The sequence below is a fragment of the Vombatus ursinus genome, unplaced genomic scaffold, assembly GCF_900497805.2.
Source record: "Vombatus ursinus unplaced genomic scaffold, bare-nosed wombat genome assembly UNPS02005659.1, whole genome shotgun sequence".
Taxonomy (NCBI): Eukaryota; Metazoa; Chordata; class Mammalia; order Diprotodontia; family Vombatidae; genus Vombatus; species Vombatus ursinus.
This window is the reverse complement of record NW_020945437.1, coordinates 9,142,675-9,167,006: the sequence shown is the minus strand read 5'-3', so window position 1 is coordinate 9,167,006 and position 24,332 is coordinate 9,142,675. Positions and strand designations below refer to the sequence as shown.

The following is a 24,332-nucleotide window of genomic DNA, read 5'->3' as shown; positions in this document are numbered from 1 at the left end:
CAAATTTGTTAAATGAAATATCTATACCGTCATCCAAGTCACTGAGAAAATGTTGAGTAGAACTGGGCATGGGCAAAGCCTACCAACCTTCTACAGAAAGTCTTCCTCCAGATTGACATAGACCTTTGATTACCATCATTCAAACAAATTTGAATGCACCATCATTAATTCACCAAATATTTTCATCTTATCAACAAGGATATGGGGAGAGACTGTTTAAATGCGTTGCTGATAGTGAAGTACACAAAATTTCCCTGATCTACCAGTCTAGTAGGGCTACCAGATAGTAGCCCTATCAAAAAGGAAAAAAAAAATAAGTCCACCATAATTTACTCTTGGTAAATCCTTAATGGCTTGCAATGACTTCAATGGCTTCATCTCTATAAATGCTCACAAAAGATCCCCTTAATAATAATTTCTAGAACTTTGCCAGAAATCAGAGTAAAGCTCACAGACCCAGAGTTAGAAGATTCTATCTTCTTCTCTTTTTTGAAAAATCAGAAAAAATGTTTGCCTTTCTCTTCTGGCAGGAATCTGATACTGTTTTGCTATGCTGGACTGCCAAAGAGTTGTCGCTCCTTACCTACCCTTGTGTGGGTAGAATGACTCCTACCCAACAATTCCCAAAGCTTCTCCCCTCTGGCTGAATGGTTTTCTTTTCAAACTGGCTTCCCAAAAAAATTAAAAGGAAAGTCACCAACGATCTACCAGCCAGTTCATTATAACCTCTCCCAAACAAAAACTGCTAAATCATTTGCCTACAAAGTTCATTTCTTTCTCTGTGCTGATATGTTATTAAAAAATATGTAGTTTATATTTTTAAAATTCCCCACATATACAAAAATATTTATAACAGCATTTTTTGTGGTAACAAAGACCTGGAAGCAAAATAGATGTCCATCTACTAAGCAATGGCTAAACAATTTGTGGTATATAAAGGTAATGGTATATTATTGTGCTATAAGAAACAATGAATATGATCAATACAGAGAAGCATCAAAAGATTTATGTGAAGTGATGTGAAGTGAAGTAAGCAGAACCAACGAAACAATATACACAACGAAAACAATGTAAATGGAAAAACCACTACCACAAAATAATAAAAAATGAATATTCTAAAATAATAAAGAACAAACAGCCTCAAAGAAGACATTTCTTCCTACTCTTTTGCAGAAGTATAAGGTACACAAGCAGAGAGCATTGAATATATTTTCAGATATTTTTTCCTTTGTATTGATTGGTTTTGATGATTTTTTTCTCTTCCTTTTTTTTCTTTTAAAAAAGTATTTATTATATGGCATGGCTCTCTGGGAGTGAGAGAGGGAAAGATAAAGGAAAAATTTAGGCAATATAAAAACAAAAGATATCAATAATTATCAATTATCTTGTTTGATATCAAAGAAAAGACATCAAAATTTTATTTTAAAAAAGAAAAGAAAAAATGAATCAATAATTCTCTTTTATCCACTCTGAGCCACAGTCAGAAAAATAGCACTTTGCCAAAATACTAGTTTTAAATCTACACCTCTCTCCTCTTCTCACCTTGGTAGTCACCACTATTGTTTCTCTCTTCCATACATGGACAGTGACGCACATAGCCTAGGAATGCAATACTTAACTACATTTATCAAACTCAAAGTAAATATAAAAGGTAAATACTTAAGAAATTGAAAGTTAAGAAATTGGCACTTGCTTTCCTGAGAAGAGAGAGAAAAAGGAAACTGAGGATGGAACTGAGTATAGCTAGCCTTGAGTATGCCCCTCAGGGGTAACTCATCAAAAACCAGATCTGTCCTGAGACATCTTGTGGTCCCCAGAGTCCATCAGAGGAAACCTCATCCCTGCCAAGGGGCTCCACTGCAGCTCCACAGCAATTGTTCTCTGTAGTTTCTTATACTTGTCAGAGATATTCCTTCCTGCACATGCTTCTCCCATGTTAGCAACTTTCAAGTGACCTCAGCTGTTCACCCTAGGCTGTGGGTGGGGGGTTGGGAATCTCAGCTTCCTCCCTCTAGTCCTTTGATTTGAGCAAATTCCCAGGAGATCAAGTAAGATACACCAGGATTTTCACCTCTGGGTGAAAATTATCTCCAACATTCCATTTTTATGATAACCCTTCTGTTTCGCAACTACTTTTTCCACAGGATCATAGCCAGTATGCAGTTCAATAATTATATCTGCATATTTTCTATAGGCTCTGAGTTGTAGTTCATCTTCACCTGACAATTTGAGAAGTAGCATCTTCCCATCTCCTCATTTATACAGTTTCAATGAACCTCATAAGTCATCAAGTTCAACCTATATCTAAGCAGTAATTCCTTTTACAAAATGCCAACAAGTGCTCATCTAGTCCCTATATCACCCAATGATGTGGGGCTCACTAGTCCCTGGAGGTCCTTTCATTTTTTGGATAACTTCAGTTGTTAGGAAATTCATCTTTATATTGAGCCAAAATATTTCTGTCTGTAACTTCCACCCACTACTTTCAGTTCTGCCATCATGCACCAAATTAAGAAAATCTAATCATAGGATCATAGATTTAGAGCTGAAAGGAACTGTGAGGCCATCAATGTCAACCCCCTCATTACAGATGAGGAAACTGACACTGAGATTGTCACTTGACCAGTCAGACAGCTAGTAAGTATCTGAGGTAGCCCTTTTCAGAGTAACTATTTTATATCTGTCTCTCCTCCAATTTGTACTTTGCAGTCAATTCTTTGAACCCAAGTGAAGGACTTTACATTTAGCCCTAAGGGTAAGTGTCCTGACCTTTGATCACCAAGTTTTCGATCAACAGCAATCAAATACACATTAATTAAGTGCCTCTATGCCAGGTACTGGGGATACAAGAACAAAAGTGAAATAGGTCATGCTTTCAAAAAGCTTACAGTCAACTTTATACTTCATGGATACTGTGGCAAGAATGGCATTTCCAGTTAGCATCCACCAAGTAGTCAGAAATATCTGTTCCTATACCATGAAGGCGTTCCCTATACACCATTTTGTCCTATTTTTCTCAGTCTACAGCTAATCCTCCTTGATAAGGTAAAAAAAAAAAAACAGAAGCAAAATAAAAGTTGAATAGCTCAGGCTTCTCTCTGTCATCATTGGGATTTTCCAGCTAAGAAGGTGGTGATATTAAGCTCTAGAGGACCACAGATGCTCCACAAACATCTCAATAAAGCTCTAAAAATGCACCAGAAAGAACAACAAAAGGGAGAGAGAAATAACTATGAGCTTCTCCATCCCATCTAGAACTGCACAAGAAGACTGATAGAAACATATAAGGAACCTGAGCAGATACAAGCCAGGGTAGGCAGAAGGCATAGCATGCCAACAATCTGGTCTCACAGTTAGAGACAGGGCCGCCCCAGGCAACCCATACCCAAACCACACCATGAACCGCAGAAAGAGAAAAGGCAACACCTGGAGTCTTGTAGGAGGCCAGTTACCATCTCTAGAGACAGCATGTGTTTGGGGCCCATCAAGGTCATAACAGGGAATGGAGCCAATTCTGGGTACAGGATTGCACAAGAAGGAGAAGAGAAAAGGGCTCAAGACCAAAGTCTAAATTGAGTCCCTAAGAAAATGAGACTAAACCTAAGAATTCCTGCAGAAAATAAGTTAGAATCTTGGCTACCATGTCCAGGATCAAACATAGCCTATACTATCCAAGAGTAGGAGAGCAATCTGACCCAAATGCAAAGCCCCGATCCATAAACTGAGGCTGGGATATGATTAAATAGAATAAAATACTGAAATTAATGAAAAAATACTATGGAATAAGAGAAACCTAAGAGCTTAACTCAAAAGAAAATAATTCCACCGGTATAGGTAGCACCTCAGAGAAAAGGATGACCTAACCATGAGGACTACAAAAGTACCTAGAAAAAATGAAACAAGAGATACAAAATATGTTGTTAAATTAAATGAGAGCAAGGGAGAAAAATGGGAGCAAGAATTAATTGCTTCAAACAGAATGTGGCAAATTTTATCCAGTAACTGTAAACCTGAAAACGAGAATGGGACAAAGAGAAAGCAATTAACTTTACAAGAAACAACAACAAAATATAAACAAAATCAAAAGAATGAAACCAAATATTAGGTATATACTCCATGGCATTAATTTTTATTTTCCTATACACTCTAAGCAATAATCATATCCCATATTTCAAGTCATTTCAACATTTAGTAATTGTGGAAGGTACTGTGCTGAGGTTGGGATTTGTTTTCCTCTTGCTTCAACCACTAATGTCTACCAAAGAAAGTCCAAACTCTTTAGCCTGTCATTTAAGACTCTCTACAATTTAACCTCCACCTACCATTCTACATTAATGTTCTACTGCTCCTTATTTTGTACTATATGAAATGAAACTGATATGCTCAAGGATCCAAAAAAAAAAACTTACACTTCCCCATGTTTGCTCATATCTCCCTATGCACTTGAAATTACACACTTTCAACCCCCATATTTGTTTTTTGAAATTCTACACATTCTTCAAAGTCAACCTCAAGCACCACCTGTTCTATGAAACTTCGAGATTCCCTGATAAAGACAAGCTCCTCTTCTTCTGAACTCTTATAGTACTTTTTGGTCATTTTATACTCCTTGTACGTATATTTCTATACTGTTTATGTTTTGTCTTTGTATCCCTAGCACCTAACATGGTGCCTTGCATGCAGTAGGTGCTTAATAAAAGCTTGTTGGATTGGATTATCAATTCTCTAACGAACTTAGCGCATTCTAATTTGCAACATATATATTTGAGTATGTGTTTTTTTCTTCCCTACTACAACAAAATTTAAGTTTGCTAAGAGCAGGAATCAGGTTTTATTCAACTTTGAATCTCCCTCAATATTAAGCACAGTACCTTGCATTTTTTTTTACTGGACCTGTGATTTTGTTGGTGAAAAAATGCCCTCTTTCAATAGACATCAGCAACTGCCCTGCAATGTATATTCTCAAAGAGTTGTCTGGGCTGAGAGGTTAAATAACCTGTCCAGAACCACAGAACTAGGATATGTCAGAGCCGTGGGTTTGAACGCAAGTATTCCTAGAGATCAGGTCTCTATCCACCATGCTGTCTCTCATACAACACATAGTAGGGGTTTAATAAATGTTAGCTGAGTAAATTAATGAGGCTAGTGAAAGAGATCAATGCCTATGTTCAGCAGTATGCGATGAAAAATGAAGCTTAATCAATTATCCCTTCCGTACTAAACCTATATCAGAATTATCTACACTCCATCAATTTGGTATATCCAACAAAAAGGTATTAAGGTCCTACTATGCATAATGCAAGGTACTAGGCATAAGGGATACAAAGATGAAAAAATATCCTATCCCTCTTCTCAAAGAGCTTACAATATTATACAGAGTAATTGGGTAAGAATGGTAATGCTTAGGGCAAAAACAGAGCAGGTAGCACCATATTTGTAAAGTATGAGGACATGAAAAGCAGCTGTAACCAAAAGGTTATAAATTCATGAAGTATGAATTGCTTCCATTTTAAAAGCATTCGTAAAGTACATATCCATATCATGTCTTGGGAGATCATGATGATCTACAGAGAACTCTGTGCTTTTTTTTTTAAAGTACACAACTCCAAAGGAGAGCAATTGTAATGCAATAGCTTTTAGCATTCATGGTCAAAGCAAGCTTACACATATTAGATTTCATCAATGAGAATAACTTTAGTGCACAAAGGAGAATTCAAAGGAAATAAACAACAGTGTCTGTATAAATGAAGAACAAGATAATTTCACACAGAAGCATATACAAGTTTAAAAGAACCTCAGAGGACAAAGAATAAAACTGTGGGGAAAGTACACAGAAGTAGAATGCGTATTCATCTCAGACTATTGAAACTATTATGTCTTGTCACATAGGGAAAATGAAGAGAATAAAAACAGTCAAAAATGAAACTGCATTGTCCAGAATAATTTATAGGGAGGATACATCTCAGCCTAAAGACTCATTTGATCAATGGGGGAAGATATAGAACTATCATTAACTTTCATTTCTTTCTTTCAATTAACCTGAGATGTATAGAGTACAATGATAAAAAAGGAAAAGAAAGTGAAAACTTCTGTATTTGTAGTAAGAAATTTAAGGTTCCAAGTCCTGAGTTCAAATTCTGATTCTTCCACTTAATATCTATATGATACTAAGCAATTCACTCAATCTCTCTAGACCTTAAGCTTCATTTAAAAGCAAGTAAGTGTGTTGTAGGACAGATGATCTCTAATAGTCCTTCATACTCAAAATCCTATAAAAGTTATGCTGAAGTAAATTTATGTCCAGTCTTGGGATATAGCAACCTGTTGTCAGGCTAGAAAAATATAGCATGTGCTGGGTCCAATTGCCAATAAGAATCTACAAACCCTAATAGTTCAGTGTTTTCCCTTGGGTTCAACTAGCAGTAAATCAGGTTATTGCAAAAATATGAATATTTTTTCAAAACCTATTCTAATGGAAAATGAATAACCTATAATAGAAACAAGCATTTCCTTTGCTGCTTAAGCAGATATCTGAAAAAACATGTAGTAAAATTGCATTGAGGCTCTGAAGAAAGAGAAATTTACCAGAGAAGGGCTGAGGGAGATGAGGTTCGGTAAATCTAGAAACACCAAGAATAGTATATTATCCAAAAGTGATTCTAGAGCTATTAAAAACTTATAATGGTGTCAAAGAACTCCCCTCCACTTAATTCACAAAATATGAAACACCAAAATATATTTCTTTTGACTAATTCCCATTTTAATAAGAATAGAAACAAATGAAATAAACAGTTATTCAACTCAAGGGATGTTAATGATGTTTTCTTCTTTAGAATTACAGTAAATCCAGCTGTTCATCTTGCTTATCCTTATGCTCAAAATAGAAAGAGGAAATAAAGATTCAAGAAGCCAGAATAGTACTCCCTTCAAAATTAATTAATTCAGGTTACAATTTAAAGCATATAAATATATACATATGCATATAATAGTAATACAGTTCACTGTGTGAAGTCACTTAACACAATTTTTTAAAAAATCTAACATACATACAATGAACAGCTGAAAGAACTGGGTATGTTTAGTCTGAAGTAAAAGATTAAGGGGAGAGATGATGGGTCTGCAGGTATCTGAAGATACTATCATATGTGAGAGAGATTCTATATATTCTATGTAACTCCAGAAGGCTGAACTGAATCACTGGGTGGAAGTTTCACGGAGGGAGATTTAGGTTCAATATAAAGGAAAAACTATTTAACAATTAGACTTGTCCAAGAAGGAATAGGTTAGAAGTGTTTAAACACAAACTACAGAAATGTTTCCAGGATACTGTAAATAGAGTTCCAGCTTAAGTGTGAGATTAGGTTAGATGACCTCTAAGATCTCTTTGGAATACAAGATTCAATGATTCAATGATGCAATGAAGTGTTTGGATAGAAGTCTTTAATATTGAAAAGTATGTCAATACCATGAACACTTAAAAACATATTAACATAATAAATGTCTCCAAATAAGCCATTTCAGAATGTGGATTACATAGCCCATTATGCCTTGAGCAATAATCAAATACATATTTAATACAGTATATTAATACAACTTTTAATCCCCTAAAAAACAATGATCCATGTTAGAATCAACCCATTTGGTTAAAGAAAAATAAAAACTAAAACATTGAACGTTCTTAGGACGTGTAAACAACTTTCATATATGTTTGTTAGTTATCTATAAATCTGGTCTTAAAAATAAAATAACTTTACACAAACTCAAAACCTGGGTAATTTTTAAACATTAATCTCATTTTTTAAGCTAACCTGTTGTTCCTAGACTATTGTACCTACTCTTACTTGCCACTCTCTTCTCTCCCTGGCTCCTCATTAACATGCAAGAAAAATATCTACTGTTCTTTGTACAGTCACTAACTTCTTAAGGGTAGGGAAATATGGACATGACTATTATAGGTGAAGGAAAGACAAAGCAGTAAGAAGAGGAAAATAAAATGTAAGACTCAAAAATCCAAAAAGATAATTATGTTACCAAAACCTGCCTGGTTTCCAGACAAAGTCATTCTTTGGGTTAGATTTATGTTGGGTATGGTATGGGGTTCCCATAGGTCACCTAAAATCTACCGGTTATCATCCTAACAAGTTTGAACCACTTTCGACTCACATCCCAATTTAAGACCCTAATAAGAAAGGGTCCAACCTGGGAATCTCTTGGGAACATATATTGCCTTTCAGTCCTAAAGGACTAAGACTTAATATGACTATTTTTAAAAGGTTCTAGAACTGATCTAGTTCTCCCATACTCCTTCAACTAAGGCAGATTACAGAACCAGGTTGAACCTCTGAAGCAATTCTCTTGGACATATAATCAATTTGGGCCCTGAATTCAACCATAATTTTATAGATGTCAGAATACAGCAAGTCAAATAACTTGCCCACATTATTGCATTTGTATCCAGGTTGACCAGTATGATGATTCTTTTAGTCCTTGGATGTTCATTTATTGTTTGGTTCAGTTCTTTTTTGTATGTTGTATGTATCTTGTATGTTCTTGAAAACATACTTACAACAGACCAGGTCATAGCAAAATAATAATAGCTAGCATTTACATAGCAAAGCACTTTACAAATACTCTCATTTGATCCTCGAAACAACCATGGGAGGTAGGTGACTTTCCCAAGGTCACACAGCTAGTAAACGTCTGAGGCTGTATTTGAACTCAGGTCTTCCCAACTCCAGGTCCATGGCATCAACTCAAATCCCCTCCCAGGCAGTCAGTCAACAACGATTTACTAGGTGCTTACTATGTGCCAGGCACTGTGCTCCACAGTGAAATAGAACACCAGATCTTACCCCAGTTCAGCATGTATTCAGGATCAGACTAGAATTTAGAGGATGAAAGATGAGACATTTCCTACTGAGAAACTTCCTTACACATGGAACTGGTGAGTTCAACTTAAAACATCAGCACCTGCCAAGGATGTGCTCAGTCACATTTTTTAATTGAAAATTTACACTGGATTGAACCCAAATGTAAAAGTTGTCCATTTTGCTTAGAAAATCAAGAGATACACTGCAAATCTACCATTTTATTCAGTACCAACACAGGTATACAACACTACTGTTGTAGTTTACAACTATTTGGTTTAATTATATTACATTCATGAGTAATAACTTTTAAGATTCTTCTTTAGAGACATTACTAGAAAAGGTGAAATTTTGGCATTGAATTTGTAATAAATATTACAAATAATGGTGGCAGATTGCCTAAGGGATGAAATCACAACTGAGTACTTATTTTAGCACAACTTCATTTTGGTAACAGCATTTGACCCTAACCAGGTGTTACCATAATAGATATCTGCCCTAACTGAAGCAAGAGTTTCCTTCTCAAATGCAAAATAATTTAAATGACAAGTACCAGAACCAAAAAAAAGGAGATACAAATATTATATAGGAAGCTTCATAGCCCACCTTTCTTCTTGATTGGCATTCTTGGATCTCTCAGCTGTCACTGGATTCAAGGACTTGTTTACAGGTATCAACTTTATCCAACTGGGCTAAAGCCAAGAGCCAGGTGGCTGTTGCAAAGAACTTCTTCTGCTCAGTCTTGAAATCCAAGCTCAGTCTTCATTTTCACCAAGATAGGAAGTAATGTTGAATATTTTTTCCACAATTAACTTTTAACACCTCCCACAGAATTTAGAGAAAAAAAGATTGGAGTTTCACAAAAGTGTCTTTCAATTCTTATAAAATATTTCTTAATCTATAAAAAAACTGAGAACATTATTGTTGGTATAGCAAACATTATTAGAATTCCTCTTCAGGCAGCAAATTTGGTGTAAGTTTAATGACTCAAGACACAACCCAAATTTAAACAACTCTCAATACTCTACAAAATCAACTTCAAAGCCATCCAAATTTAATGATAAAAGATGCCCAGTTCTAGAGAGGAGAAATTTTCAGGAAAAAACAACCAAAAAAAAACTTTTTTTTTTTTTAAAGCAAAGTTCTTTGCCTCTGGTTTCTGAAAAGGGGGTGAGTTTGAGATGTTCCCTGGGACTGAAAGGCCGGTTTCTATTCACTGGACAAGAAGTTTCCAATCTCACTCCCTCAAATCAGACAGCATCCAGGTTGCAGTCCCTTTCATTTTTTCCCGTTCTCTGCTGCCCAAGCCACCCAGGCTTGCTCTCTAATGTCACTCTGATCCTCCCATGTATTAACCGAGGGAGAAGGCAAGCGCTGCTTTGGCATGGAGACATTAAAGTGACAGCGCTACTCAATGGGCACTGGATGCAGTATGAGTTGGCGGAGCAGCCTTCTTCACACTGGAGCCATTCACATCATGCCATCTCGGCTCATCCAAGCAGCTGCCTGACCAGTGAGGAAAAACACAAGACCCCCTTTTTCCAAAGGAAAAAACCCAAAGCCCAAACCTTCCCCAGGGGGTGCCTCGGAGATGCGGCAGCGTTAGCCTTGGAAGCACGAGCCGTGCAATCGGTCCGCTCTCTTCCCCCAAAGAAAGGGCTCAGCTGCTTGGCCTCACCATCCACCCTTCCTCTGCCCCCACCCCCAGCCCTACCCGCACTGTCGCCTCTGGCAGGAAGGGGGAGAAGGCTTTGGGGGGCTCTTTCGCCGCCACATGCACACACTATGCCCAAGCCCTGGGGGCCCACACCCCTGTCTGGCAGGAGAGGTGGCAGAGCCGTCGTGCTGGAGGAGCAGCAATTATATAACTCGCGTTGGGGGCTCCAGGAAGATGGAAGGAGGTGCGGGTTCGGCTGGGGCTACGTTGGCTAGGATGCCTGGGGCGGGGGGGAGTGGAGGGTGCACGACTACGCCCCGAGGGTCCCCAACCCGGGCGAGGAGCAAACTCGGCGCGGGGTGAGGGGATAGGAGAGCCTCTCAAATGGGCAGGGGTCTGTCTGTCACTTCCTTTGCTGGGGGGTGGGGGGCACAGCAGGTAGGGGTGCGGGGCGAAGGTGACAAAGGAGGGTTCGAAATGTGGCCCCTGCATTAGGGTTTGGGAGACGCGGGACCCGGAGTCTGCTCCGGGTCTACAGAAGCCTAGGGGTACCCAGGCCTAAAGGCAGGAGTGGTTGGAGGGAGAGGGGGAAGGTTCATCCTGAAAAAGGGAGGGGGAAGAGTGCGGAGTTGTTGCCTGGCCAACGCAAAGTGGGCGGGAGCGACCTGCCCGGCCTCTCCCACAAACCAATGAACGGCCGCGGTTCCAGGGCAGCAGAAGCCAATTGGAATCCGAAAAGAGGGCGCGGCTTTTGACCGTAGTGGGTGGGCCTCCCTCCCTCTCGCTCTGGGGACTGGCTAGGGGGCGGGGCCTGGGGCCAGCGCTCGAGGGACCTGTACTACCATAGGTCATGTGAGCGCCCAAGATGGCGGCGCCCAGGCGTGAGCACCGGGAGCATCAGTGAGCGGCCGGCCGTGGTCGCGGAGCGTGGAGACGTAGGCGAGGTATCGGCGTGGGCTGTCTGCGGGCGAGCTGCGGCGGGGTCGAGGGCCGTGGAGGGTGGAGGTCAAGCCTTAAGCCTGACCAAGCCCTCCGAGCACTAGCTGCGAGGTAGGAGGTGCGAACACGTCCCTATTTGTAGAGGAGGTCGAGGCTCAGAGAGGGTTTGTTTTCTGCAAGGGCACACTGGGGACCAGTGCAGGGCATGTGACAGGCTCCTAATTTTTAAAAACATGTTTGATGAGCTGCTTTCCCAAATTCTCCTCTCCTAATCATAGTGTAAATTTGGAGTTGGAAGGGTCTTAGAGGTTATCGAGCCCAGTCTCCTCATTTTACAGATGAGAAAACCGAGTCCCAGAGAAGTAAAGTGACATATCAAGGGATAAACTGCCTATGAGTGTCTCGGGGAAGGATTTGAACCCATCTCCCTGACTGCAAGCCCTGGGCTCTCTGTCCACAGCCCATACAGCTGCCTCCGTGGTGTTCTGTGAGTGATTACTTGGCGAAGAAGTGGTAGAAGGGATTGTATTTTAGAAAGGAGTAGTTAGGTGACGCCTGGAGTCAGGAACAAATTCAAATCCCAGCTTCAGACATTTCCTAACTTTGTGACTCTGGGCAAGTCATTTAACCTCTGTTACCTCAGTTTTCTCATCTGTTTAAAAAAAAAAAAAAGATGGGGGTAGAATAATAATAGCACCTACCCGTCAGAGTTGTTATGAGGACCGAATGAGATAATATTTGTAAAATGCTTAGCACTTGGAGGCTGGCACGCAGCATGCACAATATAAATGTTTGTTGTTGTGATAAAAGTTGAGAAAATAAAATTGAATTTAAAAAAAAGAAAAGTTTGATTATAGGTGACTGCAGAAGTTCCGTCTAACTCTGAGACTGTGATTCTCTTGTCTAGCTGATAAATTCGGGCAAGTCTGGTATAAAAGAAAGTCTTTTAGATTTGTAGTCAGAAGACCTAGGTTCAAATCCTGATCTTGTACTCAGCTGGCAAACCACTTCTCTGAGCTTCAGTTTCATCCTCTGTTGCTGTTATTTGTCCTTCATTCTTGAAGAGGACCATGACATCAGGGAGTGATGCCATGACATGCAAATGAATTGGATTTAAATGAGGGAGAGCTGTGCAAAGTCACAGATTCACTTTCTGCTCTGGAACCACCCTGTGTCCAGTGGCCATGATGTAGATCAGGACAACTGGAGATGGCCCTGGATGCAGTAGGGACCTTAGCCTTTTCCAGCCAAGATCTTTAACAGGTCTCAGTTTGACTGACTGAGGCAATGCCCATTCAGATAGGAGGAGAACCAGGAGAAAAGTGTCATGTAAACCTAGACAGAAAAGATTATCATTGAGAAGAAAGTGATCTACAGTCTCAGGCTGCAAAGAGGTTAAGAAAGATGAGGATTAAGAAAAGGCCATTAGATTGGTAATTAAGAGGTCACTAGTAACTTTGAAGCCAGTAATTTCAGTTGAATGGTAAGGTTGGAAGTCAAGCTGCAGAATTAAAAGAGTAAGAGTAAATGAATTGGATTCATTGATTGTAGATAGTCTTCTCAAAGAATTTAGCCCCAACCAAGAATTGAAATTGAGGGAATGCCCATCAATTGAGGAATGGCTGAATAAGTTGTGGTATAAAAATGTAATGGAATACTATTGTTCCATAAGAAATGATGAGAAGGTGGACTTCAGAAAAACCTGGAAAAACTTACATGAACTGATGCTGGGTGAAGTGAGCAAAACCAGGAAAACATTGTTTACAGTAACAGCAACATTGTGTGATGACCAACTTTGAAAGACTTAGCTCTTCTGAGCAATGCAATGGTCTAAGACAATTCCAAAGGACTCATAATGGAAGATACTATCCACATCAAGAGAAAGAACTATGGAGTTTGAATGCAGATCGAAGCATACTGTTTTTCTTTTTTTTTTTTTCATTCTTGTGGTTTTTCCCTTTGGTTCTAATTCTTCTTTACAACGTGACTAATGTGGAAATATGTTGAATGTGATTGTACGTGTATAGCCTATATCAGATTACACATCATCTTAGTGAGGAAGGAGGGGACAAAATTTAAAACTCAAAATCTTATAAAAGTGAATGTTGAAAACTAAAAATAAATAAATATTTAAAAGGGGGGGGGGAGAATTTAGCCACAAAAGGTGTTAAATAGAAGCACTAGAACCTGGATTCAGTCGAAGGGCTGCACTTGAAGGACTAGAGGGCCACATGTGGCCTCAAGGCCACAAGTTCCCCACCCCTGCACTAGAATAACAACTCAGGTCTTTTAGTTCAAAATTCAATAGGTTGGTTTTCCCCCCCACTGTACCATACTGCCTTTCTTTCATGCTATCTTTCATGTCGTGCTATTGGGATTAAATAGATAAATGTATGTAAGGTTTGGACTTTGGAGAAAAAATATATATATGTGTGTGTGTATATATATATATAAAAGCTCTTATTTATTGTTTCCACAAACATATATATATAAGCTCTTATTTATTGTTTCCGCAACGCCAGGATCTCTCAGGTTCATTCTCTCAAACTTCATAGTTTAATTATAATAACTATTTACATATTATGTACATTTACAATTAGTCTACCATCACCAAACAAAACCAAAACACTTTCTACTTAACATCACATTCCAACTCCTTATAAACTCAGTACTCAAATTTTCATTTATTCCCTCTTACCTGTTTCATTTCCCTCACCCTTCTTTTCTAGACTATGTTTTGTTCTTTCACCAAATTCTCCCCAGAAAAGCTAGTTATAGACTTTAGCTTTTTTTTTCTTTTTCTTTTTTTTGGTCTCAGAGGGACTTAATCTTCAAAATAGCAATTCTCTTTCACCTTTTTTTCATTAAGACCTCAGAAAGACATCATGAGAGGCAATTTGGTGTAGTGGATAGGGAGCTTTCCTGGAGTCAAAAAAACCTGTATCCTTGTACTGCCTCTGACACATACTGGCTGTGGAACTCAGGACAAAGGTCACTTAACCTCTCAGTGCCCCAGGAGTCTGTTTTAGGACTATTAGTTGCAGCGATAGCTTGGATCTGCTTTGATAGAGGAAGTTACTTACCTGGAGCTCCCTGAAGGAATGAAATCTTAGGACTGGTCCAAAAAACAAAGGCATCATAAAATCCTTCTTTATGTCCCCACCCTAATCTTCAATAATTCATTTCAACAAAATTTATTAGCATGTTCTGGGCCCTGAAGATACAAAGTTTAAAAAAACACGGCAGACCTTACCCTCAGGGTTCCATCCTTCTAAGAGGATATAACCTGTGCACAGATAAATTCCAGGTAATTTGATAGAGAACAGTAGGGAAGACTTGTTAGGGTATGGGGCACCTGCACTGAGGCTAACTAGCTCCTCATCTTTTGCTAGCAAACCTTCTAAAACCAAGGGTTACTATGTGACCTCCCCAGAGCCTTGTCTTGGCTAAGTGCTCTCTTTCTTGCCTACGAACATTGTATTGCCTTTAACCAGCACTTTCTTATATAAGACACTGCACATGACACACCAGCATTGTCCTAGTTCTATTTCCTGCAGGCTCTTCAGAATCTTTTTATGTCCTTACTCTCAAGTCCAATTTCTTTTTTTACATATAGACATCCTTTGATTTAAAATATATTTATATATATGTAATACCTTTCTGGTTTCCCATTTTAGGCCTATGGCCTTTATCAAAACTCTGCTCTACCATTATCTTCACCTCATTTTTTTTTTGGTAGGTTGTCTGTTTCTTTTTCCAAACTCTTTTTCAGCTGCAGATTATTCCCCATCTGACAGTCAAGGCAATCAGGTGAAATTTAAGGTAACCCCTCTTCTCCCTCCCCCCCAAAAAAAAGAAATTAACAGAATTTTACATAATAATAAAAATCCAAGAGGACATAACAGAAAGGGAAATACTATTCAAAATAATTCCAAACTGCAAAAATATTAAGGGATCACTATAAAATACACAAAATACTTATATATAATTCAGTACAAAATTCAATACAAAAGAAATAAAGAGCTGGAGGAATATTCAGTGCTCATGGCTAGGTCATGCCAATATAATAAAAATGGCAATGTGACCAAAGTTAATTTACAGTTTTAATGCTGTGCCAATCAAACTATCAGGATATTTTATGGAACTCAACAAAATAATAACAAAATCCATTTGGAGAAACAAAAGGTCTAGAATATCAAAGAATATCATTTTTTAAAGGTAGGAATAAAAGGGAAATAGCACTTCTAGACATTGAACTGTATTGTAAAGCTGCAGCCATCAAAACCATTAGGCATTGGTTAAAAAAACTGATCAATGGAACAGACTGGGAGAACCAGGGATAATAGAACTCAGTAACCCCAGTATTCAATAAACCTGAAAACATAAATTAAGAAAGAGCTCCTTGTTTGATAAAAACTGCTAGGAAAACTAGGAAGCAGTCTGAAAGATATGAGGCTTAGACCAACATCTTAAACATTTTCCACAATAAATTCAAAATAGATTTGTGAAATGAATATTAAAGATACCATAAAAAATTAGAAGAGAAATAGATCATATATCTTTCACAGCTATGGGGAGATTATATTTTCTTAACCAAACAAAGGATATAGGCAATTACAAAAGATAAGAGATAACTTTAATTACATGAAACTGAAAAACTTAGACACAAATTTAATGGGTTTTGCATAAGAAGGGAAGCAGTCAAAATTTTGGATAAAATTTCTCTGGTAAGGGTTTAGTATCTAAGATATATAGGCACCTGATAGATATAGATACACACATATGCAACTGGGTAGCTCAATTCAAATTTTTCAGAATTCATTAGGTTGGGTTTTTTCCCCTCACTGTACCGAACTGGACGTAAAGTCAGGAAGACCTGATACCTTAGTCAGTTACTAGCTATGTACCCTGGGCAAGTCACTTAACTTCTGTCTGCCTCAGTTTCCTCAAATCTAAAATGGAGATGATAATAATAGCCTAGCCTCACAGAGTTGTTGTGGGGATCAAATACTTGTAAAGAGATTAGCACAGTGCCAAGCAGAGTAGACACTTAATGATCCTCATTCCATCCATCTATCCTCACATATATGTGCCAGAAAGCCACTCCCCAATAGGTAAAGGTCAAAAGATATGAACAGTTCTCGAAAGAAGAGTTACAGGCAACTACGTGAAAGAATGCAATGTTTAATAAATGAAATGCAAATCAATACCCCCCTGAGGTTTCACCTTACATGCAGCAAATTGGCAAAGATGACAAAAGATGGGAATAGTGTTGGGGGAGGGGTGTGGGAAGATAGGCACTCTCGTGTATAATTGGTGGAGTCGTAAATGAGTACTATGAGTTTGGAAAGCAGTTTGGAATTAATGTCATTTCTGGTGCTCAAATCCTATCAGTTTCTGATGTTAAATCATTTGACAGTGCCAAGGACTTTGGTGGCAACACCTTTCTTTTCTGGGTCTTTAGTAGCAGGGCCTGTAGCCCCTGCAGGAGCAGTGGCCTGGCTGCATCTCACAGGGGCTATTTCCCAGGGTAATAGCTGAGGGCACTGGGCTGGAAGCGCTGCTAGTGCAGACTTCTTAGGTTCTGGGTCCTGGGCTGTCTCCATCAGTCTCTGAGGAAAAATGATGATACAAGGCATGGGGGTAGGGATTTGACTTGTTGCCTCCTATCTCTTCTACAGGGTACATTGAAGGAGTACATTGCTGATTCAGGCGGGCTTGTTGTCTGCCCTGTGTGTGGCAATTGGATAGCTGGCTACTTTTCCACAGTAGTTGTTTGCCTGGATGATGGCTGTAAGGTCTAGGCTGGAAACAGTCTAGGGGGTGCTTATGCAGAGAAAGTGACTTAATCCCTGGGTCGACACCTTTTTACCCAGAGATAGACACATGACCCAGGAGGTCATTGATAAGAAGAAAGTTCCTGTATACACCAAAATATTAGTTTTTGTGTTAACAAAGAACTGGAAACAAAATGGGTACCCATCCATTGGGGAATGGCCAAATAAATTTTGATACAGGAATGTCATGAAATATTACTGTGTCTTAAGAATTTATGAATATGATCACTACAGCAAAGCATGGAAAGACTTAAATGAACTGCAAGCAGATCCAAGAAAACAAACAATATATCCAATGACGTCAGCGATATAAATAGACAACCACCAGGAAACAATCAAAAGTGAATGCTACAAAATTACAAAGAATATACATGGCCCCAAAGAAGAGAAAATAGATAACACCTCTACTCCACTCCTTTGAAGAAGTGTGAGGTCCATAGTTTGTGGAACTTTGCTTATGTTTTCAGACTTTTTCATTGTATTGATTGGTTTTGCTGGTTTTTTCTTTTCCTTTCTTAATGTTTCCTTGATGTTTTAATATTCCTTAATGTTTCCTTAATGTTTTAATCCTTAAAAAATATCATTTGTTATATAGGATAACTCTCAGGGAAGGGAAGGAGGAGAGATATTAGGAGAAATTTTGGCAATCTTTTTGATAAAAGATATCAATAAACATGTATTCTTAAAAATAAAGTGTACTCCCAACTTTTCTTGTCCTCGACCTTTTAAAAGTTGGCATATAGTTTACTTGACAGTGAAGTGTAAAGTAATGCTGTCTTTATCATGCCTGGCTCCTCCTTCCTTTCATGCTTGCTATATCAGCAGCTTTCTAAATTATCTCTGTTTTGCCATAGAACTTCATCTGGACTATAGAACCTATTAGTAGAAGTCATCAAAAACTTATTTATGAGAAAAGGAGCATCAGAAACTACTTGATACAGTTTTCTAATGATAGCTTTTCTGTTGCTTTTATTTTTATATCCAGTTTTTTGGCACACACCAAGAATGTTTCCTGGTCTCATTATCTGCTTTTATCCCATAGCAGTATGCTTCCATTATGATCTGTATGATGTCATTTGTATAAGTTTTTAATGGACTTAGAGCTAGACTAGACAACATGAAGGAAACTCATTCTGCCTTTATTCCCATAAGATATTCTGCTTCTATGATTCTGTGTCTTTCAGGGCTACAGGATGGCAACTCATACATTTATTCAGTCAGATTCTTCTCCAGAAGAAATACAAGTCAGAAGATTAAGAACTACTGACCTTGTGAAAAAAAATTTGTGGCGTCTCTCCAAAAAAGAACAGTAAGAGATCATTGCCTGTGGAATTCCCCCTCCCCACATACTCTGTGGGCATTGATTTGATTTGTAGCACTTGCCAATTTTTTTGCTTCTGAAAATAGCAGAAGAACTTTCTTAACTACTTGATATGGCCCAGGAAAAATAAGAGGCAAAGGTCATGGAGAAAAATAAACACACAAAGAGTTCATTTCTCTAATCCCCCCTTTCATTTACATTAGTTCCTAAACTTTAGCTTCAAGAAGGACCTTAGAGATTTTCTGAGGGGAAGCAACACGTTTCAGGTAAGACCTGAAAAGCAGAGCTGAGATGAAAACCTGATATCTCTCACTCCAAATCCAGCGTTCTCTCAACTTGACCGTGCTGCCTCTTAATTGGAATTAAACTAGCTCTAGCTTCTTTACCTACTCAGAACTGAGTACCACCAAGAAGGCATATACTACTAATAGTATATATTTTGTGTTATGCAATAATAATAGCTAGCATTTTATAGCACTTCAAGGTTTGAAAGCTTTCTACAATATTAACTCATTTTATCCTCACAACAACCATAAGAGGTAGGTATAGATGAGGAAACTGAGGCAAGCAGAGGTTAAGTGGCTTGCCTAGTGTCAGGGAGCTAGAGTGTGTCTGAGGTCTTATTTGAACTCCAGTCTTCCTGAATTAATTAAGGTCCAGGGCTCTATCTGATGGGGTGCTTGGGTGCTTGTGTTTGGGTGCTTGTGCTTAGACCCTAATTTCTCCCTAGCCTCAAAAACACTATCCCTGACAGTTTCTCCTCAGCCCAAGGACACTGTGCCTAGAAATTATTCATGAGTGGACCCCAGCAAGACCCTTATCTCTTTCCCTGGTGCAGTTACAAACAGCACCTGAAGGAATTATTAGTTTGAACTGGCTTTGCACTGGGTCATAACGACATTCTTACCCACTGGACTATCTATACTACCTCCCTACCTCACTGTCTACATCCTGGACTCCTCATTATCTGTATTCTAGACTTAAGACATACGTATACTCCCTGCTTCTATCTTGTCGAACAAGACATTGACTGGTGGCAGACTGGACAACTCTCAGTTACCCCTGACCTCTAGTTAACTTAGTGACAGCAGGCCTAAAACCACACCTCCACGTGGCCCCCCGTTGTGGGCTTTTCCTAGTGAGCTCTGGGTAAAACGCCTGCGCAGTAGATACAAGAAGTGCATGTTCCTTTAAGAACTGACCACTCCTTAACCACTCCCTAATCCCACCTACATATTTGGCACATGTTTTATTGTATTTTATCCTATATAAACTTTAACTGTACCACTCTAAGGTTGCAGGTTCCTCAAGAATCCTTGCCCGCTGAAAAACGTAACAATAAAACTTTTTGGCAACTTGACTTAAAGAATGCTTGAGTCTGTGAATTCATTCCAGATGACCCCTTCCTATACTCTAGTCTTTGAGGGATCTCAACCTCTCAGACCGAAACATATCCACTGCACTAACTAGCTGCATCTTTTCTCCCAAATAACAGTTAAGTACCTACTGTGTTCCTGATACTGTGCTAAGTGTTTTGAGTATGCTTAGTATAAAAGCAAACAAAATGGTCCCTGCCCTTAAGGAGCGTAAATTCTACTGGGAAGAAGGTAACACTTCCTGGGGGAATTGCAAAAGACTAGGCTCATGGAGGGAGGGCCCCCCTCACCCCCCAATAGCCCTAGGCTCTGCTAAAATGGAAACGATCATAGTAGTCAGAGAGCCTGAAGCCACTAAGTCGAGCTTTAGTCATCCTTTGTAGCATCAGGCTTTGGATTTGGTAGATGCTTAAAAATCTTTTTTGAATGACCTTGAACTTCATAGGAAAAGTCTTCAGTCACCAATTCCCCACTGACAGTTTCATTTCCTAGCCTAATGAAACTCCAAGATACACTCAAAGTTCTGTATAATGGCTGGTCCTGTGTCCTTGCTGAGACTGGAATGGGGATGTGGCAGAATTTTGAAATAGGTAGTGTTTTGTGCTTTCTCTTCTCCAGTAGTTTTAGGAGTAAATGAAACAGAACGATATGTTTGTCTGATTTATCTGGTTAGGCAGCCGTGGACCACATTTTCTTAAGTGTGTCTGAACTAACCAAGAAGCAGCGATTAGGGTTCAGGGGACATTTTTGTAATTTTGTCCTTGCTAAACTTTCTCAGTAAATATCCATTTGTAAAAGCTTTTTTTAAAAAGCTTTAAGTAAACAGAAGAAAGCAACACTAAGATACTAAAACACCACGCTTAAAAGTAGTTGAACTATGATGAATTATAATGATTATAATGAACAATCTCAGTCTTTGAGAATTTAAGAAAACACCCCTCTTCCTGTCAGAGAGGATGGAACTATGGATATTGTCATTTTAAGTAACTTCTTCATTCTTTCCTCTCTTGACTGGGTTCTGAAGGGTTTCCCCATCCCAGGCAGTGCCAAGGGGCGCAGCATCCCTGCCACCACTGTGAACTCACAGATGGAGCCCTTCCTCCTAAGCAACTGGGCCTTCCCAGGGAGAAACCTCACTTTAGTTTAGGGTGATTTACCATCATACTTACTAAATCTCCATTCTGCCAGCTAAGTCATAACCAGGAATTATTTATTCAGTAATCACAGAACAGTTCTGGAATTCAGGATCCCCCATTTATTCACTCCAAAGTTCTTTTGTCGGTCATATGCAGATGAGCGCTTGCCCTGAGTAAGCACACTGCCTCTGCAGTCAGCTCTTCGTTTATTAAGTTTTGTGTATATTAAGTTTGGTTTTCTCTTTCTTTCAGTAAGCAAAATTGTCAAAGCCTGTCAAAACTTTTAAGCAATAAAAGGTTCTATGAGGCTAGCAATGTAAGGGAAATGACTAGTATTAAAACAAATCAGTAACAAGTCAACAAGCATTTATTAAGCTCCAGTTATGTACCAGGCACTCTGCTAAGCCCTGGGTTATAAAGAAGACAAAAACAGCCTCTACTCTCAAGGAGCTCACAATCTAATGGCATAGGCAACATGTAAGCATCTATGTATGAATAAGATATATGCAGGGTAAATTAAGGGGGACTAGAAAAGGCTTTTTGCAGAAGATAGGATTGTAGCTGAGACTTGAAAGGTAGTAGGGAACACAGAAGACAGAGATGAGAAAGGATATCATTCCAGGATTAGGGAATACCCAGTGAAAATGCACAAAGATGGAGTCTTATATATGAGGAGCAGAAAGGCAGGCATAAAACTTTTTCAAAGGAAGCAGTTATTACTTTGCTCAAGGCTATATAAGTCTAAACACTTTTTTGAGATGTTAGGAAACTAATTATAGTGATAATAACATTGTTGAGGGGAGGGTTTGTTTTTTTCAAGGCATGGCAGGGTGTTAAGTGACTTGCCCAATGTCACACAGCTAATAAATGTCAAGTGTCTGAGTTCAGATTTGAACTCAAGTCTTTTTGACTCCAGGGCTGGTGCTCTATTGAAAAAGACTAATCGAGAATTATCATTATTAGCAATTAAATAAGATCTCCCCTTTGTGTGTGATCTAAAATGACTATTGGAGAAAAAAAATGTGCTGTTCTTGACTTACTTGTGTTCCTTCTCTCTACTTTTCTTGGCAGGATCACATATACTTATGGACCACTGTATATGGGGACAACTTCATCTTTATGTGGATTCTTGGCAAACTACCTTTTCAGGAATTGTATGAAGGTTAAACAGCATCCTTTTAAAACATTTGTGCCATTGTCTGCAATTCCATTTTTGACCACTGCAGTAACTTATAAGTTCCTTGTAACAGATCCCCTAAGTTCTGGTGAGTATTCATTTTGGAATACTTAATTTGAGAGCTACTATCTCAAAGATACGTAAGTGGAATGCCAAAATTTTACACACCCAAGCCATTTAACTTAATATACCTACAGAGTATACCAAAATATCTTTAAATAGCTATTAAAGCTTAAAATGACACTTAGATGTTTGAAATACCATAGATGGATGGATGGATGGATGGATGGATGGATAGATAGATAGATAGATAGATGGTTATACCTGTCCCTGTACTTGAACCTTCGAATTTTTATCAGTCTCAGTCTGTTGGTCAGTTAATATGTAAGACTTCTCCAAATTACGTGGGTGACTGGCAAAAACCCTGAATTTCATGTAATTGTGGATATTTTATATGGTAAGGAAATTGGAGTATGACTAGAGGACAATGTGCAGTGGAGTTGAGACTTGGGAGGTCTAAGGAAGGAAAAAAGAGCCCCTTTTGGTCCAGTGAGCCTTTTATATGTTAGTAGGAATACAGTTCTGCAGCTGGCCTGTGATGGAGATGTGTGCCCTATTCCATGAGTTCCTGTCCCTTCTTCCATACTTCTATACACTCACACTCTTCTCCACACACACCACCCCTCCCGTCAGCCTGGACCTCATTATGCCCAGTGTATTTTTCTGTGAACTCAGCTTTTATTTTCAGTTCTACCTTGCCTTGGACATTTAGCCCTAGGCTATTCCTGTCATGGTGCCAGCCTATACCAGTCTAATGAAGCTTCCCAGAAGGGTGATCATGCCATTAGGGTATTTACTTAACCTCAGCTATATAGTTAATAGAGGAATGGAAAATGGAGACATCTCTGTACAGATATGTAAAATTCACTGCACATGACTTTGCTGACACAGACCCTGTTATATTCCAGGTGATCTAACCGCAGACATGAGTATTTTGAGAGGTGCCTGTGTTTCTGTGTTATGTGGTGTCTTTCATCCCTCTGCTTTAGCCTTTTTAAAAAATGGGCGTCTGGCAGTCAAGTAAGTCTCTCACTTTTTTGTTTGTTTGTTTTCTTATCTGCCCTCATTCTCTAACAGCCAATTATATCACTTTTAATCAAAGGAAAATATTTTTGTATTATAAAATTGTTGAATTTAACTTATATGACACATTTATGTTGCAAATAAGCTACATGGTAAGAGTTGCTGTTTTGACAAGCTGTTGGTCATATATGTTTGCAGGAAACTGATCAGCTTTTTTTCTTTAGGTACGAAACTGTTCCATTACCTCCAAGAGGAAGGAGTTTACTCCACTGGACTATACTCTGTCAGTCTGCTGCAAAGCTGATGGTTATTCCCATGATCGTGCAGACTGTGTATGGAGGACATCTTGCTTTCATGCAACATAAAATATGTGAGAGGATATTTGAAATGCTTGAACATGACTGACTTAAAAATTAATCTTTTAATGTATATGATGCAGTTTGGAGCATTTCATGAAAGAGTTAAATGTAAATCAAAAGCAAGCAACATAATGTATAATACATGAACAAATAAAAATTATGTGATGTCCTTGACTAAAATACAGGCTCCAGGAGAGAAAGGATTAAGAATGATGATAATAATAGCAACATAAATATGGCACTCTGAGTTTTACAAAGAGCTTGCAAATATTACCTCATTTGATCCTTATAACAACCCCATGAGGTAGGGGCTATTTTTATCCCCGTTTTACAGATGAGGAACCTGAGGCTGAGAGAAGTTAAGTGACTTGTCCAGGGTCACATACCTATTAAGTGTCTGAGCCTGGATTTGAATTCATGTCAGTCGTGACTCCAATTTCAGCACCCTATCCACTGCTCTTCTTAGCTGACTTTTCTATGTGTATATTCTCTTTAATGCCTGGAATATCTCACTGGGGGAGAGTGTTGTTTAGTTTTTTTGTTTTTGATTAATTTTTTTTAATTAACAAATTAATTTTCT

At 38.7% G+C, this 24,332-nt stretch overlaps 1 protein-coding gene across 1 annotated transcript; it reads left to right on the top strand.

The window, feature by feature from the left end:
- The first annotated feature begins 10,908 nt into the window (after positions 1 to 10,908).
- Positions 10,909 to 24,089, top strand: LOC114032697 (complex I assembly factor TMEM126B, mitochondrial-like). Its single transcript, XM_027848080.1, has 7 exons — positions 10,909 to 10,981; positions 11,020 to 11,268; positions 11,326 to 11,468; positions 18,485 to 18,609; positions 22,205 to 22,398; positions 23,279 to 23,390; positions 23,618 to 24,089. The coding sequence occupies exons 1-7, from the start codon at positions 10,909 to 10,911 to the stop codon at positions 23,796 to 23,798; spliced, it is 1,077 nt and encodes a 358-aa protein (XP_027703881.1). The 3' UTR covers positions 23,799 to 24,089.
- Positions 24,090 to 24,332: the final 243 nt, after the last annotated feature.